Source organism: Momordica charantia (assembly GCF_013281855.1).
Source record: "Momordica charantia cultivar OHB3-1 chromosome 4 unlocalized genomic scaffold, Mcharantia_2.0 BLBB01000004.1, whole genome shotgun sequence".
Lineage (NCBI taxonomy): Eukaryota > Viridiplantae > Streptophyta > Magnoliopsida > Cucurbitales > Cucurbitaceae > Momordica > Momordica charantia.
Window position 1 is genome coordinate 22523462 of NW_028275162.1, and position 25754 is coordinate 22549215.

A 25754-nucleotide genomic window follows, 5' to 3' on the forward strand; every position below is an offset into this window, starting at 1 on the left:
GTTTTTTTTTTTTTTTTGGGTGTTTTGAACGTGAAAAGTTTAAGGGCTGTAGGTCCAAACATCACATTAATTATTCGATGAGATTTTTCAAGATGTCTATTTTTTAAAAAGAAGAAAAAAAAAAGAGAATTATTTTTGCTTTTGGGTATGGTGTGTTTTCCTAACTAAATATTCGATTTCACATTTCCTTTCATTTCAAATCCAACCAAACTCATGAACGTCACCTATCACTTAAAATGGAAATATTTAACTTCTCGGGAGGGATTTTGTCCTCGAAGATTAAGATAGAAAAGTAAAAACAATATTTTTTTTTGTTAAAAATTAATGAGTTGTTAATTTTACAATGGTGGTGTGAAAGATTTAGTATAATTTTTTCCAAGTAAAATTTATAAAAGGAAAATATTTGGCTCCTTAAGTATGAGGAAAAATCTTATTTTTATCACCATTAAATGTTTGACAACGAAATACAAAAACAATTTTTTTTTTTTGTAAAAAGTAATAAATTGTCAATTTTTCAATAGTGGTGAGGCCAAGATTTAGTCCAGTATTTTCTACGTAGAATTTCCATACATAAAATATTTGGCTCCTTAACGGTAATGAGAAATCTTGTTTTTATCCTCATTAAATGTTTGACAACTAAGAGAGAAAAATACAAAAACAAAATGTTTTTCTTATAAAAAATAATAAATTATCAATTTTTCAATGGTGGTGAGGCCAAGATTTAGTCTAGTATTTTCCACGTAGAATTCCCATAAATAAAATATTTGGCTCGTAAACTTGTAAAGAAGAATCTTATTCTTACCATTATTAAATATTTGACAAGACATAGAGATAAATATAAAAACAAATATACCGAGTGGGACCAGATTTGGTCCTACAGCCCACTATTATCCTTTACCAGAATTTGAAATCCAACAAAGAAAAAATTACCTGATTTATATATTTTTTTTTTATTTTACAAAGGGACTCAACTTTTAGTTAAAATAATGGTAAGATATTTATATCTAACTTTGTCTTTTTACGAGTGCTACATGTGGAGACAAGAAAAGACAGAGATGTAAATTATACATAAAAATAACATCAACATTCTAATATTTTTCCTCATAAAATCCTTTCCAAGATTGAATGATTATACATAAAAACAAAATGTTGGAATGCAAAATTTTATCAAGAAATTTATCCCTCATGGTAATATCCCTACTTAATTGAATATTGCAAGAAAATCTAAAATAAACTTAATTATAGAGGAAATTTTCATTATTAGAAAATTACCAAAGCACAACCCAACAAAATGAATTTAATTGAAGGATTGTGCTCATACAGAAAAACTGAGAGTGATACAACTGTTTAAGAAGACAAACTTTTTTCTTAAAATATTAATATATTAATATGGTATACAAAGAGTCTTTCTCGTGAATCATAAGCTTGAATATATTACTTTTTCGAGATAATATTAAAAATACTAAATTACAAAAATATCTCTCAATTTTACCCTTGTTTCAAAAAATAATTCCCCCATCTTTTCAAAAGTTTCAATGATACACTTGACCTTTTATAAACGTTTCAAAAATACATTTTAAGTAAATATCTGTTAATATTTTAGTGAAAAGTTGAGGTGACAGAATTTGGAATGAGGATGAAAATAGTTGAAATATGGAAGAAACTATTGTTTTTAAAATGGGGTAATAACAAAATTAGGTAGACAAATTATGGAGAAGTAAAATTCTATTGACAATGAAAGAACGACTTTTAAGGAAAAATTAGGTAGACAATCAAGACAAGTCAATCATGTTAATTATCACGTCGTTTCAAATTCTGGCACGTGAATTTTCGTTCAAAATATTAACGAAATGTTTGCTCAAAATGGTATTTTTGAAACGTTTATAATAGATGAAGGGAGGTTTTTTAAACAAAAGGTAAAGTTTTTTTTATTATTTTATTATTTTTAATAAGTTAGCCTATTAAAAAAGAAACCCATTAAAGAGTCTTGACAACAAAAGTAAAATAAACTAATAGAAAAAGTTTCCATGGTGGAAAATTACCAAATTGAACACAATGGAACAAAAAGAAAGTTACTGAAAGATTTTTCTTCACAAGAACTCTACAAGAAACCTCCTAAATAAAGGTAAAAACCCTTTTATGAACTCCCCACCAAGACTTCTCTATATCCCTTTCATAACATATATTCTTTTATCATATCATTTTTTGTGAAAAGTTACAAAAATTAACATAATCTATCAATAGGTCAACACGATTGTATCTTTACCAAATTTAAATAAAACTTGCAACTTGCACACATTTGAAAACATGTCACTAAACTCGTATAAAATTTCCTATATTCTCCTCCTTCTAAGTTACCAATTCGAGCGTCCGAAGATATTTAGTAAGACACCTAGAGATGACAATGGAACGGGACGGGCAGGGGTCATCCCCATCCCCACCCTCGTCCCTGAAATTTTGGGGACGGGGCGAGGATTCCTCATGTCAGTTATAAATATTATTTTTAATTTTTGTTATTACTAGTATAAAAAGTGAAAAAAATGGCTAAATGGATATTAGCTTTGAGTTTTTTACTTTTTAAAAAATTAAAAAGTATTTATAAAATTAATATATATTATTATTATTATATGAAAAATAGAAAAATTAATAAAATATTAAATGAGGTGGGGTGGGGCGGGGCGGGGATGGGACGGGGACGGGGTGGGGAATCCTCCCCCATCCCCACGGGGACCCCGATTGGGATCCCCGGTTTGACCCCGTCCTTGGTCAAACTGGGGATTTTCCAACCCGATCGAGTCGGGTACCCGCGGGATCGGGTCTCGCGGGTTTTTTTTGCCATTCCTAAACAAATTTCACCTGTGTCAAAATTTATTGCTGCAGGTAACCTCATCCGACAACAACAGACACGAGCCAAATTTCAGCATCAATAACATTTTAGTAAATTTTAGTAATTGACTCTTCAAAATATAGATCCAAAATAGTTCTCCAATATTATATTTAACGAAACAAGGATGTAATTATTTATTGTTAAATATACTTTTACTAAAATATTCATAATACAAACATTTTTTTAATAGAAGTCAATCACAAGTGACAAAATAATATCGTACTCCCTATAACAACAATTTTTTTTCTTATCAAGTTTATGGTAGTTACGAAGAAAACGTCAAGAAGTTTGTTAGAATCTTCTCTCATTCAAATCTACCAAACACATCACTTTTATTTAATCATATAATTTATATTATGAAAACTAATTAATCTATCCAACCAATTAGCATTAGAACTCACAAATTTTTTATTGGAGATATATGTCAATTACCGCCAAACTGTGTTCGCTTTGGCGCTATCGATGTGTATTTATCCAACTTGAGAGTTACAACATAATCAGTAATCTTCTTGATAGGTTGAAAGTTTGAATATTGATATTGACCTTCAAAGTAGTAGTTTCGTAGAAATTCACACTGTTTTGAAGTCGTGATATTCTACCAAATTTCCATAAGAATAATGGTGAAATTCTTTTGGTCGATGTGAATTAATTGGTTTAATGAAAAGTAATATATGATGGGTGATGGTTTCCAAGAATTTTAGTTGAGTCCAAAGCGTTTGAATTACAAATTTGTGATTGGCGAGAGGAAATAATGTCCAAAAATCCAAGAAATTTTCAGAAACTTTCTTAATTGACCTTTGACTTCCTAGAAAAATTCATCACTTTCCCACAAATTCCCTTTCATTTCATGTGAAAGTTCGTAAATTGGTTACATCCCATGTGTCTTTCGAACCAAAATTGTAATTTTGTTACTTAAAAAAATAATAAATAAATAAATATATGTTTTAGTCTGAATTAAATATTATTTCAGTTTTTGTACTCTCATTTTTGTTATGATTTCTTTCCACCATCATTTTAGCATGATATTTCACATAATTTTCTGAAATATAATTATAAATTTGTATTACAGAATTTCTATTGTGTATAAATTGTTTGTTAAGATTTTACAAATAGAAATCAAATTGATTATTTTTTAAACAATTACAGTGACTAAAATAGATATTTTTAAAGTAGAAATACTAAAATGGACAAAAGTTTCCATATATGAACCAAAATGAATGTTTTGAAAGTGAATGGAACAAGATGGACCAAAGTCAAAAGTATATTACTAAAATAATATTTAAACCTTTAATATTCTTTTTGTTTGTTTTTTTTTCAATTTAATCCCTATTGTTTAAAAAGTTTCAATTTAGTCCTTCATGTTTTAACATTTTCAATTATATCATTTTATATTGGTGAATGTTAAAATTGATTGATCATAAGCTTACGTAACATGATATTTAGCAAGCTCATAGAAATTTAGAGGAGGAATTGAACTTTTTTTTTTTAAAATAAGATGAGTTAGACAATTTAAAAAATGAGAAGTTAGAAATTTCTATCAATTTCTTAGAAATTTAGAGAAGAAATTAGAGATTTCAACTCTTAGGCAGTCTAATCCCTCCTCTAAATTTCTACTAACTTAGAATCATGTCATTGTAAAATTCTCATCTGCCAATTTTAACATTCACCTTCCAGAAAAATATGATTAAAAAAATTTAAAATGAAATTAAAACCTTTTAATAATTGGATTAAATTTAAAAAAATACTTAAACATTAAACCTAAAATATATGTTAACCTTAATAAAATAATCTAATGCGATTATGGAAAATACTCTTGGGAAAAAATTGCATGGTTTTATTATGTCAAAGCGAGCATAACATGATGGTAATTGACATATATCTCAAATCAAGAGGTTGTGAGTTCGATTCTCCACTTTACATGTTATATTAAAAAAAAGTATAAGATAATTATATAAGTTGTGATGATCACACCTACACACCGAACTTTTATTTTATGTTTTTATTTGCGAAGAATTCCTGCCTCTACGGAAATTTTTTTATTTTTATTTATTTATTCATTTTATTGGGATTAAGGAAGCATTAGTTTGTTGATGATTTTGTTTTTATATTACTAAATTGATTGGGAATAATTCGATTGCTGGGGTTTAATCTGAAATATAATATTATTGTATTATTTACAAAAAAAAATAAAAATAAAAAATGCTGATGTGTAATATTTTTTCACAGGTCGAATCAATTACGAAGATGACCAACACCAACCATGTGATCTTCTTTCTGCTTTGATTTTTTTTAATGTCACCATTTATTTAAGAAATTTTTGTAAGGAAGAACCTAATTAAAAAAAAATCTATATATTAATGATAAAATTAAAAAAAAAAACTTTAAAGATAAAATTTAAAATTGTCTAAAAGATCAAGGACTATAATGTATATTTATCATTGAAATAAAATTTCACGGTAACTTCTCTTTTATTATATTTTTAATTAACGATCGTGGACTAAAATTATTGATTAAATTATAAATTTTGGCAAATTTCATCTATTTAATCCCTGTATTTTAAAATTTTCTAATAAGTTGTTTGAATTCTAAAGGTTGTTTCTATCTCGCCTTTGGATTTTAAAAGGCCCAAACTTTCATTTTTATGCCTATTAAATTTTTGTTGGTAAGTCTGCAATTTAATGCATACACTAATGGTTTTCTTAAATGATTAGATAGTGGATAGCTTTTAAGGCGATTTCAAATTTTATGGCGTGAATGTAAAACACGGAATTAACTGCAAAAATATTATTAAGTTAATATATACACTAATGGTCTACTCAAAATCTCGAGGGCGAAACATATATTTTACCTTTGAATCTTTTAAATTGAGAAACCTATCACATTCTTTTAAGGTTAGAAACTAAACCGACACAATTACGAAACGTCAAATACCAAACTAATAAGAGAAATACTTATCTCAAGTCTAAGCTAAAGAAAATTCCTGCAGCCCAGACCAATTGATGTCATTATACTTTTAATAATAATTAATTTTAAAAAAATATCCTGAAAGTCTGAAAATAACATCTCACAGTTACAATAATGTCAGGACCACCTCCTAAAGTGGAGGAAAATTCTTGTAGCCAAAAGCCAAAAGCCAAAAGCATGAGGTAAATATTCCTCAGCTAATAATTTACTAAGATCATCTCATCTTTCTCCCTAGAGATGTTACCTTTACCCTAGGAGATGGAGCTCTGGAGGGACCCACCCCAAACGGGACGGGGGGACGAGTACGGGGAGACAAGGAATATGTTCCCAATCCCCGTCCCTATATATACATATGTTAAAATATTCATTTAGTATGCTTAAATGGGAACTCTCGGCTGTAAATTAACATTAATTGATAATTTTTTAAAGAAAAAATAGTTATCGTTGAATAATTTTCTGTAGAGAACCAAATCCCTGCAAGTAACCCTCGAGATATACCTACCCTGGTCCTTGCAAAATTTTCTGTGGAACGAGGAACGGAATAGGTGGCGGGGATAAGAATGGGAAGTCGTCTCTATCCTCGTACAATCTTCGTACGTCATTGACTAAAAGATTAGAGGTTCGAATCTTGACTCCTACTGCACTCGAAAAGAAGAAGAAAAAACAAAATGAAAAAAGGATTTGCAGTGCAGTGATGTGATGTGCATAAAGGCGTACACATATGGAGCCCATTGAGTCAATAATATCGCAATTGTGCTTTTGCAATTTAACTGCAAAGCCACATAAAATTGGCCATTATTGAGTTCATATGTCAAATATCTCAATCATAATTTTAGTTGATCTGATATTCAGATGTGAATCACCAATTATTATTCAAATATATATATATATATATATATATTTATATTAATAACTAATTAACTATATCAAATGTAAATTACCATATCAAATACCAATTAATGTCAATCACTAGTAAAAATGAACTAGTGAGCACATCAAACGTCCCATCATCTTTATCAAAAAAAAAAGCGTCCAACCATTTGATAATCATTTTTGGACTATGGCTAAGGCTCATAGATAAACATTTTTGGCTTTGATTAATGTCAACGGAAAACAGAGAATTTAATTAAAAAAGTGTTACATTTCATGTTTCTATTATTTTTTAAGGTGTTTAATGGCAGATTCAGAAATTGGATTTTATTGAGATTATTTCAGTAATAGACTTGTAAACAATAAAAATAATGTGTATGAACAAGCATTTAGTCAAATGTCAAATTCTATTAATATATTCAATATACTACTATTTATATTGAATTTCAACCACTGACCAACCAACCATAACAGATGTTGATCACTCACTAGAAGATGGACCACATGGCAGCCATTAGAGCATTGAGAGTTCACACACTCGGGGAAACGAAAGACTTCACAGACCATCGAAGGTTAGCTAATCATTCGGTCAAGCCCGAAAAGTATTAAGGCATTGTTCTTCAAATTGAAACAATCTGGTTATATTATAAGTTACAGACAGAGGGGCATACCTCTAGAAGTTAAAGATCCTTGTTGACCCATTTTCTTCGAAGAAATAATTTGACCATGAAGTTGCTCTTCTTCTGGAAAGTAACTTTGCAGAACTCATTGTGAAGAGCATTCTCAAGTGAGACAAGAGATTGAAGTAAAAGTAGTTGCAGGAGAGGAGAGCTAATTCTGAACTAAATGATCCAATAATCAGAACAGAAGAAACAAAACTTGATTCCATACCCTAATAACATTGAGTGGAGATAACTTCAATTTTCCAAAAGTTTTGTACATTTGATTTGTTTGAGTTTCCTGACAATTAACTGACTTACATACCATCATTTTAAGACATCTCCCTGAACCTAGCAAGTGCTTTCTTGTGAATGAGAGTTTTGTAGCTATCGCCCGCCTGAATCTCAAGTCTTGGATCCAACTTCTTCTGCTGACTCCCAAGTCCCGCCCTGCTATCCATGGCTTGAGCCTGGACCGGCTCCGTCATTCCACTTCCATCCTTACCTAGACCCTGGATGCACAAAAAAAACAATCCCAACATCAGAATGGTGATGGTTACTGGTTAACTACCAAAAACATTGAACTGCCAGCATTTATCTAGCGCTACATAAAGCCAAGATACAATATTGTCAACGAGTTACGAGGGAAGGGTAGCCGTTGCTTAAATCTCAGTCAGCAAAAGGGTGAGAGGTTAAAAACCTCTGAAAGATTATTGTTGTGTAATGATTAACCAATGTATTGTCTTATCTAAAAAATGATTAACAAATGTATCGAACTAAAAATGATAAGGCCTATCAATCACCTCTTGGAGACATGACAAATAAGAGTTAAGAACAGGGGAAAAGATTACCAAGCCTTCTTGCCAGCCCATGTTACGGAGCATCCTATTGCCCACGTTATTCTCATCAATTGCTTTATCCGCTGTAATCACTTCAAAAGTGTTGAGATTTGCATCCCCACTTACACGTCCTCCACCAACGCCAGGAGGAAAAGGCATTGCATCCAGAGAACCCTTTTTGACTGAAATATCTCGATCTTGAAAGATCACATATGGTAAACAAAGAGGAGATCTCACATGTCAATATGAATTATTCTGAATAAAGCATCGGCTCATCAACCCAGATAACAAACTCAGTCATCAAACAACAATCTGACAGATCCCAGCGCTAATCATGAAGAAAATGAATCTGAAAGTATCAAGTGTAATGATTCCAAATATAATTTGGTTTCGAGGAAACATTATGTAATATTTAATTATAAGATGAATGTCTACACTAAATAAAGGAGCTAAAATGATAAAATGGCATCCGTGAAAAGTATAAATCAAACAGGACTTACTCAAATCCCCAAACTCAAGGTTGGACCGATCATCCCCAACGAATGTTGACGAGCCATATAAACTCCTCCTTTCAGCTGCACGATCTCTGTAGGCAGTCTGTGGTTGTTCCCTATTCACAGAAGCAGAAGGTTGTGGGCCTTGTGGCATTTCAGAAAACCTTCTCTTTCCACTTGCAGAACTAGCAGGAGGTGTGTAAGAACCCAAGGCAGAAGCATCTGTTCTGAAGGAACTTACAATTGAGGGAGTATCAACAGTCATTGAGAGAGTTGGATTAGCAGCACCATCTAATACAGTTGAAGTAGAGACCACATTGGAGGATGTTGAATACAAACTATCTGATTTTATGATACCCCTCCCGGAACCTCTGATAACACCCATCAGAGTCCCCCCTGAGCTGTTACTAACGGGTCTTGGCTTAACCTGAGACTCGGGAGCACCAGTTGAAGCAGCTCCCGAGTTGAATGAAGTGCTCTCCCTTGAGGTTTGAACATCAGCTTTAGGCTTACTCTTCATGGATTGTCCAACAGGGTAAGACTTATCTTCAGTTGATGCTAATAATTGATTGTCATCAAGTGCCACGCGTGTTGCCTGTCCTTCATGACTTCTTTGCTTCCACATTGTCAAAACATTATTCATCTTCTTTTTGTTAGCTAGTATACTACTTTTTGAAGCAAGCTTTATCTCTTTAGCCTTTTCTTTCTCCCTCTTTTCTGCAGCTATTGCTGCTGTTGCTGCAGCCTGGACGGCATCTGGCAATGAGGCGGCCTTCTCAACTGATGTAATGGTAGCTGCTGGCGCAGAAATCACTACTTTTTTATTACTTGATGCTTCTGATGTCTTGGGGAACTCACTATCTTTTCCAGAAGAGCTCTCCCTCTGATCAGTGCACGGGACATATTCCTGCTTCTGATGGTCATATGTGTACCAAATTCCCCTATTACCGTCATAGTACAAACCTGTGTAATACATGTGAAAACTAAGTCTTGAAACTTACGAATAAATAATAAAATATAGATCATTAAGAATAAAAAATAATATCAATGAAAAGTTTTTGTTTCTTGTCAAAAAGAAAACAAAAAAAGTAGGTACAGAAAGAGGGATGTTAAGATTTCCACCCAAATGCCAAGGAGAATTGAAACAGAAAGTAGTAAGCAAACAAATTATTGCAAAAATCATCCAACAGATGAACAGAAGACTCCAATTGAATCCAATGGGATATGGGCAAAGATTAACCAAGAGATGTACCTGTATTTCCATCATAGTAGAACCCAGAAGCAGCATCATAATAGTAACCAGATGCTTCATCCCACACAAAGCCAGATTGGGGAGCAGAATTGTGAGTTTGAATTGCCACCTCCTTGCCTCCTTGACCCTGGCCACCATTGGATTGTTTGTCGTCCGGGTTGTATTCCTTTGGTGCCCATCCAACAGCATCATACTAAAAAACACAAGAATAATCACGCACAAAGTACCCCAGAACAAATTTGGATCCCATGATACCAAGACTTACGGATCACATATCTACCTAATATTTGTGGGATGTAAATAGGGTGCTTACAGAATAAATTTATAAGAAATAAAGATTTCAGACATAAAAACTTTTTACCAACCCATCACTCACTAATAAAACATAGAACAATATTAAATTCTAGTTCAGAGCAACGCCTGTAGTACCCTCCTCAAATGCTACTAGTTCACGAGTGGTAACATCAGACTACAAAAACAATACGAGCAATGTGATGCCTACATGAAGTACAAGCTATATTGCTGAACAAATTCACAGATGATATTACCAATTTCAGCTGCTCAAATTGTTTTACATATTTCACATCTGGAGACTTACATTTGCCATTCATGTTGAGGGTGTCTAAATGGTAAATCATAAAACCCAAGAGTCCAAGACTAGCAGGAATTCCTCATCAACATCTCAGAAAAATCCACCTTAGTGATAGCTTATAAAACATGCTTCAAGCATAGAATTCAAAAATAGATCAAGTTCGAAAGAAATACATAGGGTGGTAAAATCAAGCCTTCCTAAGGGTTCCTCTTTAGGAACAAGAGGGGTAGGGTAAATAGAGCAGGATACTTTCTATACAAACCCCTAATAGATTATTGTATATTTATCTGTCCCTGATTCTCATCCATAAACATTAATGTGGTACCCCCTTCTTTCAATGTAAATAAATTTATAAAGCAGCCCAAGTTGTTGAAAGATTTGTCAGCTCCTCACACTCGACTATAAAAGGTACAATAAAGTTCTCTCCACAAATACTTCTCAAAAGATCAATAATGCAGGTGCAATGAGCACTAGCAAATTTATGCAATTCACTCGACAAGTCACAAGACAATATTAGCTTATTATGTATATCTGAATGCATATACCTACTCAAATACATGTGTCAACTCATAATCCCTGGTTTTCAAAATTAAAAAAAAAAAAGATAAATAAGGTTCACTGCAACATAAGTTAAACCTTAAAAGCAAGGCCGGAAAGCAAAAATAGGAAATTATAGTAAATTTTTCCTGCAGATGAATTTAACAGGGAAAAGTAAATTAGCCTAAATACCTGCTGAGCAAATGTTGCAGCCTCAATTGCAGCAGCTGCAAGGCTGCTTGACTGTGAAGATCCAGACAATCCTGATCCTGGACCAAGAATGCTCTTGGCATATGCTACTCGTAAAATTTGCCCATTCTTCTCCAGGGTTGTGCCATTTGTGGCATCAAGAGCTTTGGTAGCATCCTCCACCTAGAAGAAATACAAATCCCATATTAAAATATAATATCCTCTTTCTATGTTATGCTAAAACCTTTTTTCTAACAAATAACGTTTAATAAAAAACAAGCATATAACAGAGGTCCACTCCAGCTATCTCAATGGCTATAAAGAAAACATGCAATAAGAACAGACAATAATCAAGCACTACTTTGTTAACTATAAGGATGGCTTCAAGAATTCTGTACTTAAAAAATACTCCGTTGTTTTCAAGTATAGTCGACTGCAAAATCCCCATTTGAAAAAATGAATCAATCTCTAGAACACATTAAAATATACTCCAAATTACAGTGTCAAAATGTTTTCATGTAACTGCACATAGCCTCTCTTCGGGTGTCAACTTCTAAAGAGTTTTGTAATTATCCTTTATTTTGTATAGTTAGTTCTAGTTTTGATTTGGCCCATTTTTTCTGGGCAGCCACTTTGTATTCTATAACTTTTCTGAATAAAAGCTCAGTTTTTTATTTAAAAAAAAAAGGATGAAACTGCACAAATTACTTAGACCATCATGACACATGATTGTCACAAAGCATACAAAAGAAGATGCATTATCATAATCATACCATTTCTTAGAAAAAATAAAATTTTACCCCACATATCCAATGAAAAAAGCAAGCTCACCGAATGGAAATGTACAAATGCGAATCCTCTAGAAACATGAGTGAATTTGTCTCTAACCAAGCGAAGATCCTGCAAATATTTTTTAATTAAAAAAATGATTAGAATGAGAAGTATTTACTTTGCCATGTCCTCATAAAAGTTTCAAACATTACAAAGGAAAAGGGAAAGGGACAACAGAAAGGCCGCCACAAGAGAAAAGGCCAAGTAAAAAACCTATATAATGCAAAAGCACAAAGCCCCACTATTCCCTCCCAACAAAAATTACTAATAACCCCCAATCATCATTCGTCCACAAACAAGAATGGAAGTACATCTATAACAGAACATGTGGACATTCAAAGAGAAGTATTATGGTGAAAAGTTCTACATTTTCTCCCCACGCAAGGATCTGTCCTTGAAAGCACTAGTACTAGGATCCTGTATCAAATTAATACTTTTTTAATTATGAAAACGAAATCTACATTAAGACAAATGGAATTGCAATAAGCAGCTTGCACAAAAAGAGCCAAACAAAAACAGGGGCACAAAATCAAATTACAAGAAAGAGCCTCAAGTTGAAGTAATAAAAAGTAAAAAATAATTATACAACAGTTTAGTGTGATGAAACTGAAAGATAGAAAGCTCGACAGACAATGAAAGGTCATTTTCCAAGGTTTTCATTCAGTTATTATTGCAATATTACAGTTCATAAATACTTCCTCTCAGCAAAGTTAAGTATGTCCATAAATTGGATTAGATTAGGAGACCACACCCAAATCAACTGTGAGTTAAAAAAATTTCCAATCCCACTTAGGTGATTATCATATACATAAAAAATAAAAATTGAAATTCCAACAATTGAAGTTCATGTACCTTAATTGGAGCATGTTTAGAGAATTCATAGCGAAGCATTTCCTCATCCGCATTTTCATCCAATCCACGAACAACCAAAACATGAGTAGGACCTACATAAAATAAACTTCAGCTAACTTCATCACGTGGGATTAAAAGAGACTACTTTAAGTAAGCCATAACATACACTAACCTGCCTCTTGTCCTCTCTTTCCTAAAGAGGATTGATTAGACATATTAACATCTGCCGGCGGTGCATCATCAGTCCGAGGTTCATTACACTATATAAGACAAAGAAGAAGATTATTTTCAATATTAACCATTTCCACTAATCAATAAGATGCCCAATTGCCCATAAATTAGAGATTTAAGCTTCTAATTATAGACGAACAGTTCACATGTACAAAAATCTACCTCATGACTGCCCTATATAGAAAACCTTTCACTTACATGAGAAAAAGATTGTTATTCTTATTAGGCAATTACAAGGACAGATTAAACTGCTTCAGAAACAATAACGGAAAAAACCAACAAACATATACAACGTATGAATCACCAAGAACTTATTTAATGTCATCTAACTCTATTTTTCCAACAAGAACCATTAACATCTACTTCCGGAAAAGATCAACATCCACTTCGCATATGTAATTTATAGAGTCTAATAATACACAATGAACATTGCAGCCAATTTATATCCTACAACTACCATTAAACAAAGCTATGGTCCAAAACAAAGTCAAAATACTCCAGATCAACACAGTCAAGGCTTTGAATATCGCTACAAGTTCAAGAGACCAAAAGTTCTTAAGCAAAAACAATTATTGAAATGGAAAGAATTGAAATAATGAAGCATTATGCATTATCTTTGACTGTTTCATCCATTTATTTTCTAATTATAGTTCTGAAATTTTTTTGTTCCAACTGGGGAGTTTGTATATAATAGAATATAATAATTTATGGTTTAGATTAGAATGTTTCATTACCTAATGAAATGAGTTTCTTGTTCCACACATACATACATACATACATTTAGATGCCCAACTTGAAACATCACAACTCATCATAACTGGTTGCAACTTGCAATACCAATATATTCCAAATATCTTTAAACTAGGTACCACATCTTCCATTTAAGCATTATAGAAACTTCAGAAATTCATACATTATTGTTTTTTATCAAAGAAACCACAAAGTAACACAGGCATAACACAGCCCATGTACAGGAAACATTGACATTTCTGCACCTACAACTGAAATTATCACAACTAGAACAACATACAAGAAAATGTTGGCAACAACCTGAAAACAAGAAGTTCGTCGTGCAAAATTTACACAGCCACAGATGGTGCACATCCAATCAGATGGCATTGCCATGTTCTTGTTAAAATGACCTGATCTTGTAGTATTTTCTGCAGCAAAAGATCCTCCTGCACCCCCGGTCGGCTTACTACTGCAATACATAACAGATGAAAATGCAAAACATGCTTGGACAAGAAAATAAATCGTGAACTTGCGGAAGTTTTCATTCCACAAAGATGATATAAAGAACCGGACAAAAAAACAGGAATGACTAATTCTCATGATTCAACTTTCTGAACTCCAGGGAGGTAAAAAATAAATAACATAAGAAAACCCATATGATTACACAAATACTAGTCTTATCAAATTGAGTGATGCCTTTATTATGGGGATAAAATGAAGAAACCTGTACTCAAAGAAAAGCTTCCTGCCATCAACAACTAGTCCATCCTCCCCAATCTTGTCCATCATTGTTTGTGCTGCTCCCTATATCATCAATACGAGCAATTATACATATCCATGAAGAAAATAAAATATAATATAATTAAGCAACACAAAGATTCAAATTTTACAGTTACCACTGAAGGAAAATCAATAAATGCAAAACCACGTGAAATGCCAGAATTACGCTCTTTGATCACACGGACATGACGGAGGGGTCCCCATTCAGCCTATGATGAAGCACATTATAAAAATCTAATAAAATTTGTATCTACAACGAAAGGCACAAGCACTTCAAATAAAATATCAAGCTAAATATTACAAGGATTTGGTAGAGGTCTTCTTCGGTCGTCTTTTGAGAAAGACCCTTCACAACTACAGTGGCGGATGGAGCCTACATGAATACGTTAGAAATCACTCAGTCTTGTTCTCTCATAAATAATAAGTAAAAGAATAAACTAAGACCAAGGAAGAATACCACTGAATAATTCTCGCGCTCCCGTTTCTCTTCTCGATCCCTTCGCCTCTCAGACCTATCATGTCTATTGTCATCATAACTATCCTCTCGATAATTTCTTCCATGGCTACGACCTCGAGGAGATCTTGATCTAGAACGATCATCACGCCCACGAGACTTAGACCTATCATGCCTTCTATGAGGACTTTGATCCCTATCCCAACTTGAACATCTCTTGTCGCGTTCACGATCACGTGATTCACGCCTTCTCCAATTACCCTCTCTTCTACTACCTCTATCATAATCTGAATCATAGCGATATCGCCCATAGTCATAATCCCTCTCATAACTATCATCTCTCTTTGGATGGGACACATCAGACTTGTAGTCATAATCATCATAAGCATAATCATCACGCTCACGACTTCCAAATCGATCTAGCCTGTCAATTCCCTGATCACGAAGATTACTGAGACTGCGATAGCCATCACGAAACCTATCAAAATCCTGATATGTATCAATTTCATGATCGTTAAAAGCATCCAAGTCACGGTATGACTCATTATATGGTTTTTCATGTCGTCTAGAACCCCTATCAATAGGGTATTCATCTTCATAACTTCTCCTCCTTGATGGAGCCCAAATGCCAGAGGCTGAAGGTAGCGGTGGTGGATAGTCTTCCCTATTGGCAATATCATGGTGAAAGGCATCTCTTGGGTAAGTGTTATCTCTCGCGTATCGTTCATCTAAAAACCTTCGCTCATCATATGCTCCGCCAACCCTGCAAAAATTATACAAGATACAAACTAAACTTTGACACAACATGACATGATAGCTAAAGGATTCTATGAGTTGGAGTACAAAAAAATCTTGTCACTTAACAATGCATTTGACATAGATAATGCAATTAAGATATTTTAATGTAAAGCGACCTTACTCAACCAGGATTTGTACATCTGTGTCCTTGAGTTCAAAAGATATTTTAATGTACAACATTTCCCCAACTTGCTATAATATTCTTGGCAATGATGGTCAAGAGTTATTACTCACCGGAAGTTTGGCTCGTGAACATTACCATGACCCTCCAAAGCCTGTGGATTCAAGAGAATAAGCTATGTCAGCAACAAATAGTCAATGATCTTACGTGGTTAGGCAAATCCAGTCCACATCTTCAATGCCCCATGTCTCTATCTCATTTTTTTCTTTCAAGATGAGATGCCGGAAAAGAAATGGACATTCACATAGCCCTAATAATTTCTGGTATTATCATCCATAGAGGTGATTATTAAGGAGGAAACCACAATTACGCTGTTATTATCCCATCCTTGTTGAAGACCATAGCGCCCAGGATCCATTATCGCAGGAAAATGAGTCACGAAGACACCCTGCAAAGCTCTGGATGTTCGATCAAAAGATTCAGGAGCACAATGTTTGAAAACCTTTCCTGTAATATACGCACCAAACAGACATAGTTATGCCATGACGAACCAACACTTAACAAGTCCCATAGACCTTGGCCTCGTATCTAAATTGGAATCCTCATAAATATAATCCTTCCCCAGAATTCAGAAACATCAATCTTCCGATTCCCTTAACAAAAAAGTGGACCTTGACATCAGAAAACCACAATTCACGAAGCAACAATATAACTCAGTTGCCAAACTCAATCTCACATATATTAACCCATCGGACATGGGGTTCCAAGGGACAAAGCAGAAAAGGAAGAGATTGACAGAAAAAAGATTTTCAAGCATCAAACATCGAAGAAATTACTACGTGAAGTTATTTCCATGAAAATCGAAGGAGCGACACGTAACGACGCAGTAATGGAAAGAACTTACAAGGACAGATAAAACATGCAGAGTCTCTAACAACAACGAAAAATGGCAAAGATGGAGAAAATTAGACGTACATACAATGGTACTGGTTGATTGATTTCGATCCGATCCAATAAATTGAAGCTTATCTTCTCCTCCTCCTTCTCCTTCTTCTTCTTCTTCTTCTTCTTCTTCTTCTTCTTCTTCTTCTTCTTCTTCTTCTCCCGTTCCCTTTTAGGGTTTCTTCGTCTGCCAGCCCCAGGAATCCGTTAAAGCCCCGAAAGCATTGTCTCAATAAAGTTTCCAGCTTTCACTACTCCCTCCTGAGTCAATACAAGAAAAATTATAAAATTGTCGTTTCTCGTACTGGTAGAAATACGTGGGCCGGGCTCGGAACTGTAACAAGGACCCAACTCCCAGGCCCAGGCCTAGGCCCAATTATGTAGCAGCTGTGAATTGTGCAAGGGATATTTGAGTAAATATGTATTTTCATTAAATGTAATTACAAACAAATATAATATTCTTAAAAAATTCGATAGTTGCTGATTAAATTTGATAATAACAAGTTCAGTGTCTATGAGATAGGTAAATAGATAAGGCATTTGTTGTCGTACAAGTCAATTACCGCTGAACTAGCTAAACTCGCTTTGGTATTTCTTCATTTCTTTTTAATTGTTGTGTTATTTCCTACACAAGCTCTGAGTTTTACCTTTTTATCTTTATTTTTGTGGTTTTTGTTTCTCATAATAACAACCTTAAATTTGAGTACGTAATTATTTAATTATTGTGATTTAAATTTTGTAACAATTTAGATTTTACTTAACGATGTTCTTTTGCACAAATAGATCAATAAATCACTCGAGATTATATGTGTTCTTAAACAAAAGGAATAAAAATTGATACTTCAGTTTAATAATATTCTTTCTTGTAGAGCCTGAATCAATAGAATTTTAAAAGTATAGAAACTAAATTGTTAGGTATTACCAATAGTGGACTAAATCGATACAAAATTTAAATTATAATGACAAATTGTTACATACTAACTTATATGGACTAAATCTTTACTTTAATTAAAGTATAAAGAAGAAATACCAATCCAACCAATCCACCCCACGTGTTGTATTTAAAAAAAAAAGAAAAAGAAAAAATACTAATCTTTTAACATCGTTTCTTTGTCCATGTGAGCATCTCATGAGCTGTGATATTTTTGTGATCAAATTTATTTTTTCTAATTTTTCATGTAGGGATATTTTTATTATTATTGTTTTTTTAATTCAACAATGTAGTATATGAATTTGAATTTACAACGGTTAATCAGTTGAAACTATCAAGCTATTTCCTTCAAAAATTTGGTAGTCTTTTATCTTTTCAAGTTAAGTTGGTCTTACCTCTCTCCTACTTTAGTTAAGTATAACTTTGGATTTGACATTAGTGAGATTATGAAAATAAATAAATAAAAGATGTTATCCAATTTAGTTACCTAGCAAAGTTGAAGGCAAATATACATTAATTATTAAGATTGATAATTATATTTTAGAAGTTTCAATTACTATGGTTATTTTTTATTGTTATTGAATCTTTTTTTACTGGTGCACAACAAATGTGGGTAGGAATTTAATCTCCGGCCTCAAAGAATATAACATGCATCTTATTCACCCTGCTATTTTCCGACTAGGAGATGTTGTTTCAATGAATTATATAAATTGTGAAATATACTGCCAACTTGACATCAGTGGTTAAATATATCTCTACTTTCTAAAAAATTGTAGGAGTGAAGTTTCACCCTACATTTCTGATGTAACATTCTAGAAAGATTATGTAGTAGAAGTTGTGGATGTTCTCAAGACGTATTCACAAAAAAATATGCTTTCAAATATACAAATTCTCTAAACGACACTCACAAATATTAAGAAAAAACAATATATATATATATATATATATATAAAAGTAGTTATTTAAAATTTGGAGTTAAGCGTACTCTGGAAACTTTTTTGGGATGATATATAATCTCTCTCACTACATGGTAGGTACGAATCGTTTTCAATTACTCATTCGAGTATAGTTCATTGACAAGCATTCTCTTTTTATTAGATGGATATAACAACGTCATAGAAGTATCGTTCTATCTCTATCTCACAGTCTAGTCCAATTAAAAAATAAATAAAAGGATTAACAATACATTAAATTCACTATAATTCAGAAGAATTAATAGCATTCAATATTTTAGAAGTCAAAAATACTAAAATTAATTATAGCGACAAGTATTAGTAATAGATAGATAAATAGCCCTTAAGAAAAAGATGGATAAATAACACACCTGTAATAGACAGTGGTTTGGTTAATTACTTAATCTAGAAGGGTTCCAACATCAAAATTGAATAGATAAAAATATCTTTTAGGGCTCGTTGATATGCCATCTAAATTCTGTTTATTGTTTTTAGATTCGGTACACATGTATATTTATTTTTAAAAATTGTATTTGGATTTTGATATCTAATGAAAATTTTGAAAACAATACTTTTATATGTTTTCAATGTTTCATATTTTGAATTTGAAACTTTAAAATGCAATAATGTTATAAATTCATTTCATTTTTTACTAAAATTAGAATAGGTAAATTTTTACATATCATAAACTATATAATATTTTAAAATAATAATTTTACAAAATTTATAACATAATAATATTTTAGATTGAACTAAATATTAGATAGTTACTACTTACTACTAGTTTACCAATAGTTTACAAATATATAACCGAACAAACAATTTTTTTAAAATTGAGATTAAACTTTCAATTTATTATCAAACACATGAACGAATACAGTGCAAACATGGAATACCACTTTGTTTTCTATTGAATCAATTTTTTGTTTTCAAACCATCAACCAAACCTATCTTTAATTTGTATTTTTTCATATATTAGAACTTAATTCAGTTATTTGCACTCTTTACATGAGAGTAATATTAAAAAAAAAATCCAACAATTATTTTTTTAGAATTAAACTTAATCTTCTAATAATTTGAACATTCAAATTGCCAACGAGTTGAGATTTATTCAATTTGCTTATGGATCTCGTTCATTGATAAGTTATACCTGAGATTTATTTTTATAATTGAGTTGTTACTATTATTTTTATTGTTTTTGTTGTAGGATACGTTTCATATGATATTTGCTTCAGTTATGTTGTTTTTTTATTGTTTTATTAGAGCATTATTTTTTTTCTATTCTCTTTATTTATTTTGTGTTTTAATCTCAGGCAGAGATCCATCTCTTGCTTGCAATATATCTTAAATAAATAAATGGCTTAAAAAAAAGCCTTTAATCAGGCCATTTTCTAAATCGTCATCGCTATGGGGGATAGGAGGTCGGAAAATCGATCCGACCTATTGAAATGTATCGAACTGACATTAGTTGGTCGATTTTAACGACAGATCAGTCGATAGTCGATATGTGATTTTCCCAAACTATTGGTTGTTTAAAGTGAATATATATATGTGTGTGTGTGTATGTATGCTATTCAATTTGCTGATATAAAGGAAATTGACCCAACCAACGAGTACGCCTCTACTTGATCGTCTCAGAATTTGATTCAATGGCACAATATACATATAAATATTGTACGATAAGAACTTTTCAAAATATTAACTTCATAAATATTGAACAAATTTAATAGCATTGCAATTGTCCTCCAATGAGTCCATCCATGATAATGTTATTATTTAACCTATCAAATAAATATGGGATGCAATCAATTTTAAATTTTTATGAGCATTTTTCAAAATCCAACTTTAATTTTATTGTTGTGGTCTTATAGTCATGGTAAAAGTTAAGGAAAATTACCTTAATTTTTTTTAATCATTTGTCTCATCATGCCCACCAAATGAAAATATGAAAATCTTTGTCGTAATAAAAACTTATTTTTTACCAAGTTAATTATATTATATTTAATATATCTAATTTTAGAGGCCACATGACCGTGCCCTGTATCCGCCCCTAATTATTATCAAAATTTTCCAATTTCAAAGATGAGATTTTTAGAAAAATTAAAAAAAAATTATAGTTGAAAAATACAACTATATTTATTAAAATAATGTTATTTTGTTAAAAAGGTAATTTTAGAAAGGAAAGAAATAAAGAGAAACTAAAAAACACTACGAAAATAATAAGAGTGAAATGAACCTTTATGATCATAATTTATTTGTGTAATTACAAATAAAGGTATTTCAAGTAAATATTGAAAAACAAACACATTAAGACAAAAGTATCTCACTTAGTGGCAATTAACATATATCTCCAACAAACATGATACTCGTTGATAGTCTCAACCGAATTTTTTTATGGCTTATTCGGAGGCGAAATGGAGCCCCAACTTGAATCTCCTTCCATCCATAAACACGTGCTTGCATGGTGCAATAAGCAAAAGAACAAAATTAATATCTTTTTTCTTTTTTCCAGTTCAAATATGAGGGGCATAAGCTTAGATTAAGATCGGAATCACTCCACAAATCAACTGGATCAATTATTACAGTCACAAAATTGTAAAATTATTTTCATATAATATAAATTAGGTATGGAAGTGGAGATTGAATATTGGACGTAACGGAATTCGACAACTAGTATCACATCCGCTAAATGACAAATTTAGTTGGGATTAGTCAATTAAATAAAATTAAAGGAAAAAAAAAAAGGAAAGGAAACGTGTCAAACGGGTGACCCTCTAGCTCTGGTGGTGGAGGGGACGCTGTTTCGTTTCGGTCTCTGCTTTTGTATTGGTCATGGCTTTGGCCTCTTCTTCCCCACTCGCTTTTCCTTTACTTTCCTTTCTGCACCGCCAATGGTCCCACCAACTTCCGTGTTCATTTTCCGTCGTCCTAATTGGTGATGATCTATCTCCATGTTTCTGTAATTCATAAATTCATTTTCTCTCTTTGAGTTGTCAAGTTTCTAACGGTGTATTCCTCGTCAAGTCCCAAATATTTTTCTTTTATACTTTTATCTTTATAAAAATTTATGAAATTTTCATTTTCGATTATTCATTGTTTTGCTATATATGCACGTGTCCTAAAAATTTATATAGTCTTACAGTATTTGTTCAATATAAAATTTAGAATGTAACTAATTGGCGTTGTTTTGGAATTCAAACTCATGATCAGATATAATATATCAATCAACAACGTTGAGTTAAATTCATATTGGTCTCATAAATTACTTTTTTTTTACTTCTAGATACTGGATGGCTGATCGGTGTTGACACCTAAACCTCTTATCAGTGCACCAACCGTAAGGTATCATAAATACTTTTTTTAATGTTGTTCGACTGACTTTTATACAATTATTAAATAATGCGGACTATCTGTATGGTAGATAAATTTTCTCCAACTTCTCCCGTTTTGGACGTCAAAATAACTCGATTTCTTTTCCTTATTCCTTCTCTCTTTAAAAGAAAGGTCATTTTCTTTCTGCACATTTGATTTTCAGCTTTTTAAGGTTTTTTTATTTAATTATTTTTATATTTAATAGTTTGGATACTGCTTTTCTCTTTGTAAATAACCAAAAACATGTGAAGAATGTTTGCTTCCTTTGGTTTACTTTAATCAGTTACAAATAATTACAGAGAATATAGAGAATATGAACCTAAAACAATTAAGACATTTAGATAATTTTTAAAGGTTAGAAGTTCAATCTCTTATCTATAGATTTGTTCTATTAAGAAAAAAAGAAAAAATTACAACTACTCAGTATTAGAAACTTGTAAACTGTGTATATATTATAACAACAAAAATGTAAAGTTGAAGCATAAAGATAAATATAAAAATTGTTATGGTTGTAAATAATCAGATTGATAGCGACAACGACCGCGAACAAATTAAACCTAGTGAACATCGTAAAAAAGTAACGAAAAGATAGTCGTGTCATGTATTTCAAATGACTTATTTTATTTGAAGTAATATTTGTGATGGGATCTTTCTCTAACAAACTTTAGTCCTTTCATTTTTTTTATATCTACTCTCTCAAAAATAGATATATATCTCTTAGGTCATTAATTGCTAAATTGATATAAGAAAAGGTACCACATTAGTATAGTATAGAGTTAAATCATTAAACTCTCCTTTCTCCCGATTTGATTGGGTGATCCAACCAATTTATCAGTTATTTTTCTATCCTCCAATGGATCATTGTCATTTCTTTTCATTTAAGTTTATCACAAATTTGGATACTTGGGGAATTTTATGATAATTAGGCTAAAGAGAGTGTGTTACGTAAGTAAACACCCACCAGGAGGAAAATATTAATAACTTTCTTCATGTAAGTATGAGAGTCCATGCTTCGATATTTGTTTAGATATTTTAATAACCGATGCATATCTATTTATATCTCTTTTATCCACCTTCATATGTATTTATGATGTAATATTATAAAAAAAACATGTACATATGCTTAATAGTAAATTTGGTTGTAATCAAATATCTACTCAAATTTTCCCTCCATATTTGTAACGTAATATTCTAAACAAAAAAAAGTTTATAAATGTTTAGTCTTTGATTCTGCGAACACGTTGTCGTTCAATACAATTAAAAGGAAAGGACACGTGGACAAACATAAGATGAAGCCGGTTCGTCCAAGACCGAACTGTGCGTCTGTCTAGCAGAGCTCATTTCAAGGTGTACCACCGTTTCCTCCACTAAGTTCGTGATTTCCTATTTTCACGCAAAATGAACCGTCTAATTCAAACGGGAGTCTCCCTCTCTCCTCTCCAACGGTTACTTTCCCATCCACTATAAATACCAAATTGAACTAAGGTGGCTGGTATGCGAAAACTTGCTAACTGTTTACTTATTTTTTATCACTTAGCACAAAGACTAATAGGATCGTCAAAGTGCTTATTCATTTTTCCAGGTTTTCCAATCTTGGAGTGATTTCGAAGATTTATTGCGACTATCAATATTTTTTTCGATAGGAACAATAAATATTTGAATAATTGATTATTTTTATGCTGATTTTTTTTCCTTTTCTTAGTTCAACAAATTCGGGGTGAGAGATAAAAATCTTCCACTTAGAAAAATAATATACATCTTATCAACTAAGCTATGCTCATATTTGAAATACTTTTACTCTTTAATGTTTTTCTATATCTATTTTTGAATGATTTGATTGCCTTCTAATATTGTCCTTGCAATAAAAATTCGACCCATATTAACAAGGCTGGGTGTAGTTTGAATTTAACATAAGATCCAATGAGTCACTTATCCTACTATTTATTTGTTTATACACTTTTCCTAAGATCATCAATATGATCAGCATAGTTGAGTTGATAAGACGTATTTTATTTTTATCAAATCTTGGAGTGTTTTTCTTTGTCGTTTGGGTGTAGTTTGAATTTAACATAGTCCTTATAAATTTTCAAAATTAATAGTGGTCCTAGTGATTTGATCAAACTCACAAATTTTTCCTAAGACCATTTTTACCCCCTAAAAAAAGTGTTTTTACTCTCTTAAAATCTAGTACAATTAGTTGACATTCTAATAGGGAACGTGGCACGTATAATTAAGAGTTTGTGAGATTAAAAATGAAAATTGAAAATTTTTAAAACTATAAAAATCAAATGAAAATTGAAAACTTTTAAACTATACAAATCAAATGAAAAGAAATACATAAAACTTGATAACCCACGTGGTTGAACAAATAGAAAACACACTCTGAGTACCACTTACGTATAAAATATGTCACATCTTCAATATGACAAAGACTGTGACAATTTATGAGGTTCGGTAAGAACCAAATTTCAACTTTCAAAATTTATTGAATTAAATGAAAGTTAAACTCAAATCATAAGTACTAAATTAAAAATGTTTAAATCACAATAACCAAATTGAAATCAAACCAAAACTATATTGACTATTTAATTTATGGAATTTGTAACGGATTTTTGATTTTTGTGTTTTGCAAATATGACAAAATATTTGAAATCTTATTACCAATCTAGTTATTCCGATTTTACTATTTCAATTTTTTAAGTATGTGAATTATACATCGTAGGGTACATAATATTGTTTGCACTCCATGTCCATTAAAGACATATTAGACTTTTGTTTATGCTGGAGTCAAAACTCCAAATTTTGCTATTTTTATAAAATCCACAAGTAGTTACATGCAAATTCCTATTGTTTATTTATTGTTTATATACTTTTGAAAAGGCTCCATTAATTAATTTGGACGACAAATTAGCCGAGATTTGTCCTCATTTTCATGAAACATAACCATCACAAATTTTTTTGTTTTAGTTCATTTTTCCTTTTTTTTTTTTCAAAAAACAATGTTTTGTTTAGGTCTCTCATCTCACGATCCCTTAACTAGAGTGGGGCCCACTAGGGTCGGTACCCTATTAGTAGAAGTACTCGATCTTCCTGCTTGCTTGCTTGCCACGTGTACAGCTGACGGTACATTGCATCTCGCGGTAAAGTGAATTTTGATAACGTTATCCTCCGCTGATTGGGCTGACTTGTCCACGTGTCGTCCACTTGTCATCTTCCCACATTTCTCCTTTATCTTCTTTGATCCTCTAATTAGTTGAATGAATCATACAAATATAATATGACACCTCTTTCCATATTTTAAAGTTTTTTTTATATATAATTTATAAAATTGCTCCAAAAAGGAGTTTGTTAGGTAAATAATTGTATATTTATTATAAAAGCATAATTTACTTTAGAATAAATTACACATTTAGAACTTTGTAGTTGTAGTTGGGTTTATTTGGTAGGTGCGTTTGAAACAAATAGTTTCAATTA

General features: G+C 31.8%; 1 protein-coding gene across 9 annotated transcripts; it reads right to left on the reverse strand.

Annotated features, from left to right (window-relative positions):
* Window positions 1-7587: 7587 nt before the first annotated feature.
* SUA (suppressor of abi3-5) lies at window positions 7588-17276 on the reverse strand. Of its 9 annotated transcripts, none has more exons than XM_088122555.1 (16): window positions 17062-17275; window positions 16453-16589; window positions 16196-16236; window positions 15167-15951; window positions 15011-15082; window positions 14826-14918; window positions 14654-14733; window positions 14248-14398; window positions 13139-13226; window positions 12967-13058; window positions 12115-12183; window positions 11287-11466; window positions 9966-10158; window positions 8720-9676; window positions 8232-8416; window positions 7588-7892 (listed from the first exon to the last, which is right to left on the reverse strand). In XM_088122555.1, the coding sequence occupies exons 2-16, from the start codon at window positions 16482-16484 to the stop codon at window positions 7713-7715; spliced, it is 3198 nt and encodes a 1065-aa protein (XP_087978681.1). In that variant the 5' UTR covers window positions 16485-16589; window positions 17062-17275; the 3' UTR covers window positions 7588-7712. The 9 variants fall into 9 exon arrangements, with proteins under 9 accessions (XP_087978681.1, XP_087978683.1, XP_087978680.1 ...); XM_088122557.1 differs by having other exon boundaries at window positions 16453-16735; XM_088122554.1 differs by having other exon boundaries at window positions 17058-17275.
* Window positions 17277-25754: the final 8478 nt, after the last annotated feature.